This window comes from Neolamprologus brichardi, chromosome 7 (genome assembly GCF_056152115.1).
Source record: "Neolamprologus brichardi isolate AB-2024 chromosome 7, ASM5615211v1, whole genome shotgun sequence".
Lineage (NCBI taxonomy): Eukaryota > Metazoa > Chordata > Actinopteri > Cichliformes > Cichlidae > Neolamprologus > Neolamprologus brichardi.
In genome coordinates this window covers 67,584,205-67,597,926 of record NC_142110.1, presented here as the reverse complement: position 1 = coordinate 67,597,926, position 13,722 = coordinate 67,584,205, and the positions used below count along the sequence as shown (strand labels likewise).

Genomic DNA, 13,722 nt, shown 5'->3' with positions numbered 1-13,722 from the left:
GGTCACTTTCTTTCCAAGCTCCTCAGACTACCATGTCCTGGATGAACCTACTTGAACATAGTTCAGATTCTTCATCACTTTCCTTCACTTCATAGTCTTCTTCCACTTCTGCAGGTGGGTGATGTGCTTTTTCAGAGAAAGGGTAGCATGTGCTCTAAATATTTGCAATATTTTCTTTGTCTTCTAACCCTGGATCTTCCTGAACATTGATTCTTCCTTCTCATTATACTAGAAGACAATATGTGCTTTGTCCTACTGGTCATTGCTCATTGTGCTGCCTGTTGTTGTTGTTGTTGTTGTTGTTGTTGTTGTTATGACCTTTGCTTGACCCCACACATCAGTGATCCAAGATCAAAGATGTTTGAAAGCAGTATGTTGTGAAAATATTTGCAACACTTTGTACTTTGGTGTCATGTTTGTCCACGAGGACCACAGGTGTTATAAAATCCAATAAAAACCCCATAAATAAATCAAATGACTTAAAACTTATTCCAATCATGCATAGCCTAGTAATGAATAACTTCTGTTATTTTCAGACCATTTGATGAATAAAAAACACATTTTTGATAGCAAAACATTTCTTTAGAGGACAAAAATGACCCATTCAGAGTCAGGACGCCGTTTTCCAGCAGGACAGCCATAAGCTGTGTGCATATGACAGACTTACTGTTTATTTGTTTATTTTTTGCGTAACTTGCTGCAGGGATCAGCTGATTTCCCAAAATGAAACACCATTTTCAGTCACACGGTGTTTGCACAGAGACTGACTGTAGACACAGTCCAGAGAATCCCGGTGCAGCCCACACTGATTGGTGAACATTTGCAAATCATTGCCATGTAATTTATAAATGCAGACAAACACGCTGCAATAAATGTGAGTGAGTCTGCGCCGACGAGCGCAGCTCATCAATACTCTGGTTAAAATCCCTCATAAAACCAATATTGCTGTGTTGTGCATCATTTAGCAGCTGTACTGCAGCAACTACGTCACTATTTGTGAAGGAAGTAGCAGACATTCCTCCTGACTGGACTGAGGACATGGTGATTTATCACACTTATTACCGTATTATCACAAAGAATTTCGAACTTGCCCCCATCCAGGATTCTTCTACTTATTACAGATGTTATTCAACCTTTCATGTTTGTTCTGGGAGGCTCAGGAAAGCCAGCAGGCTGCCCTGAGTATCCTCTACTTAACTCAAGTGACTCCTGGAGGCAGGCTAGAAGTTTGCATGAAATAAAAAGCTCATTTTGTTTAATAGTAACGATAGAAATCCCTCTGGTGTCTTTTCATGAAGACTTTTAAGTGCCGGGCTCGGGTGTGGCTGTGCAGTGTGCTGCTTCTGGGAGATCGTGACTCATGCAGGCGTGTTAAACACGGTCGCTTAGCTGGGGGACATAAACAGGAAGCAGGAGCTACTTTCGTTTTCTTGTGGTGCTCTGACAGCAAACTTCTGTGAAGAAGAGCAACTTTATCTCAGAGGTAAACGGTCTTTCTGCATTTTCTGCTCTTTGCTCACAGCTGGTCTGTTTTTGGACAGATTGTGGCGGCGTTACTCTTTTGCTGTTTGTTTGTTTCAGCTTCTCTCAGTGAAACAGAGGAAAGATTTAGCACGAAGCCAGAAAGCACGTGTTTGGTGAAAAAGCGTTTGTCCGTATTTAAACCGCAGAAATGGCTTGTTGGCTTTAATATGCGATGTATTCCGAGCTGAACTGGGACAAAAAAATCCGCGCTGGTGTTTTTGCTCCAGGGGCACACGGTGACGTAACAAACCAGCAGCTGGATCCTGACGTCTTAACGCTGCTCGCCTGTTGAGCTGAAAGTTGAGGGTTCGACTCCTGACTGTGTTTTACACACTTCATTCTCTTTGCTCACCACGTTACTTTCACCTTCCTCGTCTCTTCCTCACTTCTCCACAGCTGGAGCAGCTTCAGCCTGCTGTGACTGGGAGGCCCAGTTACTGGTTGTGGTTACCAGCTGTTACTGGTTGTTGTTTTTACTGCTGATAGCGGTGCAGCAGCTAACGGGCGCTAACCTGTCGTTCATTCCACACATTCTCAGCATCTATTTTTAGTTTCTATTGTTTTCTCTCAGATTATCAGCTCCAACTTTTCACCACTTCTTTTACGAGTCAGTGCACGCAAAGTTAGGGGCGGGGTCTGTCACATTAAGAGATTTCATTGGACAATCCAGTGTCAGTAATGAAAATGAACCAATGGGATGCTGTTAGGTGCCCGGTATGCCACATTACCAGTTGAGCTCTGAATGTATCCCTCATGAATCTGAGCTCCAAACTAGTGATGAGATTTCTGGCTCTTTTTAGAGAACCGGCTCTTTCAGCTCCGAACTGGCTATTCAGGTTGTTTTGTTGCTTTAATTAATTAATTATTAACAATAATATAAAATTATGCACAAAAGGAATTACTAATGTAAAAAAAAGTGGTTTTATTTATATATGTTTATATATAAATATATGCGGTGGCCCCTCGAGACAAAACACGTACAAACTCCAAAACACATTTCTAGCATGAACTGAACTTCCAAAACAGAGCTACCTAGATCACTTAAATTACACAATTGAAAGCATGAAAGCATATGTGTATTGTTTGTGTATTTATACACGAGCATTCATATATAGTCAAATAATTAAAAAAAAAAAAGTTTATTTACCTGTTACTACTGTCACTACCCGATCCGTACCGGAAACCTGATCGGTACAAATCTTACGTCACTTCCTGTCTTTGCCAACATTGCGACATTCAATATATTTGAATGATACGGTTAGCGCCCAGTTAGCTCCTAGCATTTCTCAACAGCTCTGCCTCATTTTCGACTCCCGGGACATTTAAACAATGGATAATCCGTATACAAACAAATTCATGCTTTTCTCCTCAACAGAGAGCGTCCCCCGATTGAACAACAGCGCCGTAAAATAAGAAAAATGGCGCCTAATTACAGAGTTAATAATAGAGTGAAGATTCATCAGCCAGATGAAGTGTTTACTGACAACTGACAGTGATAGCGGACATCATCATCACTATTCCAACAATCCTCTCCACACAGACAAGCATAAACACACTCGACTATCACTAAATCAAATTTAACACACGTTTGTAATGACGCTAATTCAGTTAATAGGGTTCATTCGCTCGGTCAGCAGGTGGCAGTATCCTCGAACACTGGGGTGTAAACTGCCATTAAACGAACAGAAGAAGAAGAAAACCCCTGCACATGCGCGGTACGGATCGGGAGTTCTGATCTGTCACTATCTTTTTACTTTTTTGTTTTTGTCTACATTATATTAAATGTTTCATTATCGGAAACATTTTAAGAGATACTTGTTATTCTTAACATCTTAACAGATACTCTGACCTGTAACTATCGTAAAACGCTTCAACCGGAAGTAGACACCTTTCGCGCATGCGGGGTACCGATCGGGTTTCCGGTACGGATCGGGTAGTGACAACTACCACACACCAAATCCGGTCGTTGGTACTTGCTGGCTTGTGTAGCCACTAGGCAACAAAAGCTCAACACTACCCCCTAGCATCCTGGAGCACTTCTGTTGTCTTTTGTACGTGTTTTGAGTTTTTATGTGCTTCTGAGCTTTTACGTGCTTTGGAGTTTGTACGTAATTTTACATGTTTTTGAGTTTTTACGTGTTTTTGGAGTTTGTACGTGTTTTGGAGTTTGTACGTGTTTTGGAGTTTGTACGTGCTTCAGAGTTCGTACGTGTTTTGGAGTTTGTACGTGTTTTTACGTGTTTTGGAGTTTTTACGTGTTTTGGAGTTTTTACGTGTTTTGGAGTTTTTACGTGTTCTTACGTATTTTGGAGTTTGTACGTGTTTTTACGTGTTTTGGAGTTTTTACGTGTTCTTACGTGTTTTGGAGTTTTTACGTGTTTTGCCCAGCGTAAAGCACAAGACTCGCATGCGGAGTGAAGCAGAAAAAAAGAACGAGAAAGAGGGTGAGAGAAAGGAAAAAAACAAAACAAAACACGGCTCGCGATAAGGAGCCGGCTCGCATCGTTCACGTCAGAGAACCGGCTCTAAGAGCCATTTCGTTCGCGACCGACCCATCACTACTCCAAACATTATTCCTGTGAGCAGACGCTGCAATCAGTGTTTGGCAAAGTCACTTTTAAATGTGTTTATTTGTCCAGTTAAAGTCTGTAAAATCTCACTGACATTAAAAATGTCTTTCTTAAGAGAGACCTGGCCAAGAGGGCCGCAGAAACTGCAGCAAGTCTAACAATAGTTCTGTAAAGATATTTTAATCCGCCAAAAAGAACCAGGGTGGTTATAATGTAGGTGAAATAACACAGTCATTGTAAAAAAGCAAAGGTCATTTCTTTATAACCCCTTTGTAAATCATGTTCACTATACTCTACTTACCAAGTAAACACATTACAGATAAAACCTCTGGGACCCCGTGACAGTAGAAACCATACGTTTATTTTATTATTTGTAAGCCATAAAAACCCTCGCCACACTCTTATAAACCCTAATATGTCCCTGTTATTAGTTTTTTAGACTATAAAATGCTTATTTTATCACAAAAATGATTACATTTTAAAAAGGTAAAAATACCCAGGCCTCCGGGCCACAGAAACCTGGGATATAAGGACATTTCTGCAGTAGCCTATAAATTTACAGATAAATTCATGATGTAGCGAGTCCACAAAAGGCAAATCTGTGTGGTTTTGTGTGTGGATCAACACTGGAGAGTAAACCAAGGTATTGATTTGTCTTTGAGAGGTAGCTGCAAAGACATGAAGGCGTGATGCCAAAGATGAAGGAGCAACAAACTAAGACTTACTGAGACATGAGAGGAAGGGCTAAAAACCTACTTTTTTACACACCATGTAATATTGTAGTATTGTCATAGTTGCTGGCTTTGGTCCCAGGCTTTCAGCTACGTTGGAGTTTGACTCGAAATTATCTTTCCTATTCACAAATGAGGGGAGAGTGGAGCTGTAGACTGACGGATGGGTTGGTGAGGGGTCTGCAGGACTAAGTGGGTGAGCAGCTCAGAGCGGAGACACGACTCTTTCACATTAAAAGAAGCCAGTTGAGTTCAGTAGGACGCCTCCTGAGCATTGAAGCATTGATGGATGTGCTTTGATTTGTTGCATTTTTCCTGTTATAAACTGTCCTCTCTGTCTCTTCAGCTCATCATGGAAACAGTAATAAAGCCCATCTTTTCTGCTGCCACAAACATCTACAAGCTGGCTAAAAAGGTGAAGGCCAACAAAAAGCGCTGCCGGCGGATTTCGGTCCGAGTCAAAGCCCTCGAGAATGTGGTGAAGTCCATCACAGAGTTCTCTCCAGAGGTAAAGAAAGCCCTCGAGGAGCTGAACCTAACTCTGGAGTCAACACAGAAGCTAATTGAAAAATACACTGTAGCCAACTTGGTGGAGCGCATCCTGAAATCGGGCAGCCACGGAGAAGAGTTTGATACGGTGAGCGAGCGGCTCAACGATGCTTACCAGATCCTGTGTGTAGCTCTGCAATCAGAGCAGAGCAAGATGCTGCACGAGGTGTTTAGACAGAGAGAGAGAGAAGACGAAATGGACGGGAAGGAGGACGACACGGAGATGACCAAATGTGAGGAGAAACTGAATTTGTCTTTAGAGACGTTCAAGCAGAGCTCTTTAGTGTTTTGATCCTTGTTCACCAAAGCTGATTCTGTTCCTCTCAGTGTTTCCACACTTAGAAGAAATCCTGTTAAAGCGTTTGGACCAGACTCAGAGTTTGTGTTTCTCTCTGTTCTTCAGTGCTGATGGACTACATGAAAGAGCAGCAGGAGAAAACCAACACCATACTGACACAGCTGGACAAAGTGGTGCAGATGTGTGAGTACGACATCGCCGAGCGGCCCTGCGGAGAGTTGTGTCATAAACAAGTCTGTGACTTACTGACAAACATCTTGTGTTGAGAAAGTGGGATTTATAATTGGAGTCTTTCTCTTTTTTGTTCTCAGTGAATAAGCCCAGTTGCAGCAGCGTGGCTGTGCGACAGATTAAACCAGATGAACTGAAGTATCAACATCCCAAAAAGCCCTTCAAGACAACAGCGAGCTGCGAGCTCTACAAAGGAGAATATCAGGGATTCCCAGTGGCCATCAAGAGATACATCGACCCCATGAACACCAGTGCAGGGTCTGTGCCACAGTTCAGCCCATACTGGGAAGAAACACAGGAAAATAGTCCTTCCCATTAGAAAATAACACACATTCACTTATATGCTGTTCCAGCTCAGGCTCCCAGTGCTCTCTGTGTGCTGCTGTATTCACTGCCATCAAACATTTTCTCCACATCCAGAGTGAAGTCTATTTTCAACAAGGAAGTCGACACCATGAAGCAGTTTGAGTCGCCCAACATCCTGCGAATGTTTGGGATCTGCATCCAGGATGAGAACGGTGAGCGTGTCAACACAGAGGTGCATCTTTGTTTGAACGAGCGCTTGTATTTGAGCCAAACCTGAAAAGTTAACTGCAGCGCATGAAAACGAGAGCGTCAGCCAACACAGGAAGTGCAGTTCATCACTTTACACGTAGATAAGGAGGGTTCAAAAAAGAAGGACAGATGAAAACAGAAACCCTAAAATGAAAACAGGAGCTGACAGACAATACTGACACATTTTATCAGCTTAGTCGTACCTGGCACAGAAGGACTTCATCGCTTGCTTGGTCACCAGTGATTTCTTGGCTTGAACTATATTATCTCCCCTGCTGGTACTGCAACTGAAGCATGCGTGTCCACGTCAGGGGGCGGAGCCTCACGGTGGACCAGAGTGTCTGTTACACGCTATCCCCACATATAAATACGTGGAAACATCACAGATAAATACACTCAGTGACAAACCTGTAATAAGTTGTCCTTGTGTCTGCCTGTAGGACCCAAGCCTCAGTTCTTCATCATCATGGAGTACTGTGAGAAAGGAAGTCTTCGCCAGGTCCTGGACTCTGACCTCACTCTGACCTGGATCAGGAAAGCTCACATGTGTTTGGATGCAGCACGAGGACTCTATCGGTCAGTGTGTCTGCTTTATTACAGATTCTAAGCTAAACTCCAAACAAGTTGGGACGTTGTGTAAAATGTAAATGAAGACAGAATGCAACGATCTGCAGATCTCATCAGGGTCGGAGATATTTGATCTGCAATAGCACACAGAAAAAGTTGGAGGCTGGAACAGTGAGTGGTGCTACGAGGAAAAGATGGAGGAACATTTTGCACCTAATCGGGTTAATGAAGAGGCGAGGGACCATCCCGCTCGTTATCAGTGCTTCGTTCGAAGCCTGCGTCTCTGATGGGTTGGGGATCGTATCAACGAAACTGGCAGCTGGCACATCTGGAGAGGCTCCATCAATGCTGAAAGGTATATACAGGCTTTAGAGCAACAAATGCTCCGTCCAGGGAAGGCCTTTCTGTTTCTGCAGGATGATGCTGAACCACAGACTGCATCCGCTCCAACAGCACGGCTTCTCAGTAGACGAGTGCAGGTGGCGAAGCGGCCTACCAGCTGAGAACATCTGGAGCGTCGTGAAACCAAACACAGAACGAAGGAGACCCGGGAGTGTTCCTCTCCCAGAAGTACGGCAGCTTCTGTCCTCAGTTCACACAAAGTTACAGGCTGTTGTTAAAAGAAGAGGAACTCTACACAGCGGGAAACATGGCCCGACTTTTAGGAGATATGTTCCCGCCCTCAAGTTCAAAATGAGCCAATACTTTTTCTTTGCATTGTAAAGTTTCTCCGCTGAAACCTTTGATATGTTTCTGTGAGTAAAGTCTGAGTTTATGAGGTCTGCAAATCACTGCATCTTCTTTAGAGTTGGGCAGCTTCACAGTGACCGTGTCGTTCATAGATTCATGTTGGTGATGATGAGTTTACCTGTCGTATCTTAGACTGCACAACACAGAGGAGAAATCGAGGGTTCACGGGTCCATCGACAGCAGCAAGCTCCTGGTGACTAAAGACTACACCGTCAAGGTACTGAAGGCAATGCATGCTGGGATTCCTTGCAGCTGAACATATTTGCTTCATATGACGGTTTGGTTGTTGTTTCCAGCTGGGAGGTTTCAGGCTGTCGAAAACAGAGACGTCTCTGAGAAGGCAGACGGAGGACAGAGCCATGAGGTCGCTGTGCTACCACTGTCCCGAGAAGCTCCACGACATCAGCTTCATCTACTGCAAAGAGTGGGAGATGTACAGGTGAGACCCCACGGCTGTCGGTCCACAGAGCTGTGCTCAAAGGCCCTCATTCTAGTGATGGGTCGGTCGCGAACGAAGTGGCTCTTAGAGCCGGGTCTTTGACGTGAACGACGCCAGCCGGCTCCTTATCGCGAGCCGTGTTTTTTTTTTTTTTCTTTCTCTCACCCTCTCTCTCTCTCTCTCGCACTTTTTTCCCGCTTCACTCAGCATGCGAGCATTGTGCTTTACGCTGGGCAGAGGGGGGAGGGGCGTTAGTTACACTCAGTAGCACAGGAACAGAGCGGGAGGGAGAGAGAGAGAGAGGCAGGGACAACAACGTCACATTAGAAAGGTATAGTAATCATCCACTATTTTCAGTTGCAGATGATAAAGGATTCAGAAATCATGCAGGCCCATATGACAGAGAATGTGCATCTTCTTTTTGTTTTCATATTTTATTTATATTTAATTGTGTTGTGGTTTGCAGTGTTTTGTGTTGTTTCACTTTAAATTTGTTTAAAAGGAAAAAGCTGAAAATCTAAATAGTTAAAAGTTGAAATGTGAATAGTTGATTTTTGTATTATATGATTTATTTATTAGATTTTATGTGGAGTGAATAAATAAAAGTATATTTACGGTGGCCCCTAGAGACAAAGCACATACAAACTCCAAAACACGTACAAACTCCAAAACACGTAAAAACGAGGGGTGCAACGATACTCGTATCGATATTGAACCGTTCGATACAGTGCTTTCGGTTCGGTATGCATATGTATCGAACAATACAAAATTTTTAATTTATTTTATCAACTTTTCTTCTGACGATGCTGTCTGTGTTGAGCGCTCAGTGGATCTGCGCTCGACAGTGCAGCCTAGGCGGAGTAGTTGAACACAGATCCACTGAGCGCAGGGCAAGCTAGCAAGACAGAAGCTAAGCTCGTTGCAACATGGCAAATTGAACCTCCCCCACCCTCATTCAGATCTGGCCTTTGGAACTATTTTGGTTTTCATGTGACGTATGACCCTGAAGGTAAGCACGTCATGGACTAAAGTAAAACAGGATGTTGGATGTGCCACGCAATGCTCAATTACATGGGTGGGAGCTAGTGTGTTAGTGCAGTTAGCTCGTTAACGTGTTGACGCGTCCAGCCCCACGCATGGGGCAATCTGCGGTAGCTCGTTAACGGAGATTTGCCGTGTTGTGGCGTTAACGTCATTTCAGATTAACGCTGACAGCACTAGTGGGAACACAACGAATATGACTGCACATTTACTCCGACATCATCCTAGTGCAAAGACAAGTGGAAGCAGACAAAAACAACAAGCACGCATGCTACAAACTTTACCCGAGTCATTTAGACAGCCGTTAGCACATGATTCTCCTTATGGGGACCTGATATGTTTAATATGCTGCTGAGAATATAGCGCAGAAGAAGCGTATAGTATAGCTTTTATTTTGGAAAGAGACATTTCTCTGTAATAAACTCTGTTTTCCAAAGATGAGTGATTTCTCCATCAGATAGTTTTTTTATTACTTTGTTGTTTCAGCAACATTACATTTAAAAACTGTACTTTTGAGTTAAAATATATATTTATAATTTTAATAAATGACAAATTAAAAAGGCATGAACATTTTTTTGTATAGAAAAAATATCGAACCGTGACACCAAAGTATCGAACCGAACCGAACCGTGAATTTTGTGTATCGTTGCACCCCTAGTAAAAACACGTAAAAACTCCAAAACACGTAAAAACTCCAAAACACGTAAAAACATGTACAAACTCCAACACACGTAAAAAAACGCAAAAACTCCAAAACATGTAAAAACTCCAAAACACGTAAAAACTCAAAACACGTACAAAAGACAACAGAAGTGCTCCAGGATGCTAGGGGGCAGTGTTGAGCTTTTGTTACCTGGTGGCTACACAAGCCAGCAAGTACCAACGACCGGATTTGGTGTGTGGTAATAACAGGTAAATGAACTTTTTTTTTAAAAATTATTTGACTATATATGAATGCTTGTGTATAAATACACAAACAATACACATATGCTTTCATGCTTTCAATTGTGTAATTTAAGTGATCTAGGTAGCTCTGTTTTGGAAGTTCAGAGCTACCTAGATCACTTATGCTAGAAATGTGTTTTGGAGTTTGTACGTGATTTGTCTCTAGGGGCCACCGCATATATTTATATATATATAAACATATATAAATAAAACCACTTTTTTTTTGTTACATTAGTAATTCCTTTTGTGCATAATTTTATATTATTGTTAATAATAAATTAATTAAAGCAACAAAACAACCTGAAGAGCCGGTTCGGAGCCGAAAGAGCCGGTTCTCTAAAAAGAGCCGGAAATCCCATCACTACCTCTTTCATAAACTTTCTAAAAGATGGACTTAGCTTGTGGGTCTGAAAAGTGAAGCTGATGTAGAAGTGACTTACATCGGAGCGAGACTCCTCTGGTTGGGGGTTTATGTGAAAACAGCTCCTGGCTGACCTCAGAACACTTTACTGATTTCAGACCTGCTGTGGTTTGTAAAATTATCAAATTTCCTTTTGAACTTGTTTCAGTTTTGGAATCATCCTGTGGGAAATTGTAACCTGTAAGAATCCTTTTGAAGGTTTGTATCTAAACGACACTCACTGAAGATTTAAACTAAGATTTGGAGTCCTCTCCATCGACTTCTCCTCCTGACGTGTCTTCAAATGTCTCGTAGGTTTTTCAGATGAAGACATTTATCAGAAGGTGTGTGAAGAGAAGTATCAAGAGCCGCTTCCTGATGACTGTCCTAAAGAACTGGGACAGCTGATCAACGAGTGCCGGGCCTACAGCGGCTTCCAGAGGCCATCAGCTGGAGGTGAGTTCAGTTACTCTGTGACTGAGTTCATGTGTTTACTGTCAGGGTGAGACTGAAGTTTCTGTTCATTATTACAGTCTTGATATTTTCTCCTGTGCAGTGCTGCTGGATAAACTGCGCAGTGTGGTGACACAACTGGAGGAACAACAAGACTGATTAGAATCATCCTGAAGAGGAAACACAACTCAGAATAAAACAGGAAGATAACTGTCAGGATCCGTGGGCGTTGACGTTAATATTTTACTTTTTTTCATTATTGTATTTTCTACATATTCTGTTCTTTATCTGGCTTCTTGCCTTCATTAGTGGAATGAAGGCTTCATGTCTCCAATGTTTTATTAGCTCTAAACAGAGCATCCAGGCTAAATCCCCGCCCCTCACTCACCCCACCTCCAATGTTATTTTCTTAAGGATGTGGAATTGTACATAAAATCAATATCAGACTCCACCAGCAAAAAGTCTCTCAAAACACAACATATATGTGAATTTTTTTAATCATTTTTTTACCCCTGGTTATTTGTATTCATGTTCTATTCTCTTGTATACTTCATCTGTGTGCATAGCTGGACTGGCCATCGGGCATACCGGGCATTTGCCCGGTGGGCCGCTGGCGATTTTTTGTTTTTATGGGCCGATCGATTTTTTTTTTTTTTTTTTTTGGAAGGGTATAAATAATGAAAGGTGTTGGATTGGCCAATTGGTCACGATCGACTCTGGGCTGGACCAATTACAGCCGAGGAGGTCGAATGCACCCACCCCCTTGTTTAGCAATCTTATAGACGAAATAAAGAAAATGGAGAACAAAAAAAGGAAAGGAGGTGCAGAAAAAATTAGGGCCAAAAAGAAACAAGCCCTTCAGGCAGACGCTGCCAAATGTGTAAAAATAACTGAATTGTTTGGTGGTAGCTATGGCATCGCTTCCACAGATTTAGCAACATCAGCAAGTGGTGGAGGCCTTTCACTTGTGTCCTGTTTTTCAGGGTCCCATATAAATTCTTCAGAAGTAAGTACTGCATATGATGCCAGTATTTTCCCATATTTTCTAGATACTGTATTAGTACTGTGTGTAAAATGCCATCAAAAACTCAATTAAGTGTTATTCTTATTCTTCTTTCTCACCTTTCTTTCTCTGTCTCCTTTCATATTTAAAGGTTGCTGTGTTAAAAAATATATATTGTGCTACCATGCTGTTTTGTATTGTTTTGGTAAATAAATAGTTTATGAAAATATCCCTAAATCTGTCATTTATTAATTTTAATATTAATTAATGATCATGTCTCACCTCTAGTGTTCTTGGTCTTAATTTCAGGTTTCTACCATGTGTTGTAGATAGTTCAGGAGGTTAACTCTACCAAGCAGTCTTTTTGTTTCCGCTATGTACTGTTTAAAATCCAGAATAGGGAGAATGGTGTAGGTTTAAGTTTATTAGATTGATACATATATACCAACAAGGCAGCGTACATCAAAGCAGTAGTTTTCATGCAAAGGCTTTATGGTTTTTCCTATAGAGATTGACAGACCACGTGACTTTTGCGCATTGCATGCCGGGAACTCGTGGCAAAACAATCCAAGTACCACATCAAATGCAAGCATTTGCTGCACCGCAAAACGTTCATTCTCCGGTTTCAATACCTTCTTGGTTTTTCTTTGCCCCCCAAAAAAGTTATGTACAAAACGAAGGAGAACAATGCCGGTCCGTACAAAGACAGACTTGCTGAAAAGGCAAAGAAAAGATACGAGGAAAAAATCAAAGGAGTGAAAGGTTTAGACCCTTACGAGCACACAGAGGGGCAAAAGATGTTAGCGTGCTGCCCAACTTTCACCACGCTCATATTTATAATCATACGGTTCTTGGAGTGAGTGCATACAGTCATGAAGTTTAGTAACTTCAGCTCACTGCAACAAGCCCAGGTACAGTTTACCGACGGATGGGTACAGGAGCTTGAAATGCACCGTGTAGAACGAAAGACCATCGTACGTATCATAAGTTTACCAGTCTCACAAATCGTCTTCATAAATACACATTCGTTACTGTTTATTAATAGGACCTTTGCGCTCAACGGTAATTAATTAGTAGTGGAAATAATTTCTGGTACGCGTTACAGAAATGTAGCAGTGACAATAATATTGTACGCTGTAATCGTACTGGGCAATTAGTGATACAAAAAAACTGTTTTATCCTGTGAATAAAAGTACATGTTTTTGTCAATGTACCATGGTAATAACAGAAGCGAAACGCAATATTGTGTCAGGACAATTCACTTATGCACAATAAACAAAGGAGCATAGCGCGACAATTTCTGTTCAGCGCCAGACTTGCTTCTAACCTATATCACCAATTATTGATTAAGTTAATACGTCATTTAAGAAAAATGACGTATTAACTACTACAAAACACTGACCTTTGTGGGAATGCTTGGAGCAGACTAACATGTGAGCTGGAGTGTTCTGGGACGTTATATTTGGTATATCCAGGCCATCCGTCGGCTCTTTGTTACTTCGGAAACATGGCTTAAACAATTTCTCTTCCACGAAGTAATCCGATAACAACCGATCTCTTTTCCCGTGGCTGTCATGCAACAGGTGTTGTGCCAAAAAGTGATTGCCTGCCAAAAACTGATGTCCAATGTTTGCGTGTATTTTTTATGTGTAATATCTATGTTGGT

General features: G+C 41.9%; 1 protein-coding gene across 2 annotated transcripts; it reads left to right on the top strand.

The window, feature by feature from the left end:
* Window positions 1-1,359: 1,359 nt before the first annotated feature.
* Window positions 1,360-12,233, top strand: LOC102799359 (mixed lineage kinase domain-like protein). 2 transcript variants are annotated; one of them, XM_006803942.3, is made up of 11 exons: window positions 1,360-1,483; window positions 5,172-5,607; window positions 5,778-5,855; window positions 5,984-6,161; window positions 6,324-6,421; window positions 6,899-7,034; window positions 7,908-7,992; window positions 8,072-8,214; window positions 10,770-10,819; window positions 10,916-11,056; window positions 11,157-12,233. In XM_006803942.3, exons 2-11 carry the CDS (start codon window positions 5,178-5,180, stop codon window positions 11,210-11,212), a joined length of 1,395 nt encoding a protein of 464 aa, XP_006804005.2. In that variant the 5' UTR covers window positions 1,360-1,483; window positions 5,172-5,177; the 3' UTR covers window positions 11,213-12,233. The 2 variants fall into 2 exon arrangements, with proteins under 2 accessions (XP_006804005.2, XP_087700700.1); XM_087844574.1 differs by lacking the exon at window positions 1,360-1,483 and having other exon boundaries at window positions 5,070-5,607.
* The last annotated feature ends 1,489 nt before the right edge of the window (window positions 12,234-13,722 follow it).

What these genes read in the sequence shown, in the direction of transcription:
- LOC102799359 (XM_087844574.1), top strand. Translation starts at nt 5,115, where the DNA reads ATGTGCTTTGATTTGTTGCATTTTTCCTGTTATAAACTGTCCTCTCTG. An exon ending in GGACAAAGTGGTGCAGATGT is followed by an intron (nt 5,856 to 5,983) that starts GTGAGTACGACA and finishes TTTTGTTCTCAG; the next exon opens with TGAATAAGCCCAGTTGCAGC. An exon ending in CCCATGAACACCAGTGCAGG is followed by an intron (nt 6,162 to 6,323) that starts GTCTGTGCCACA and finishes CTCCACATCCAG; the next exon opens with AGTGAAGTCTATTTTCAACA.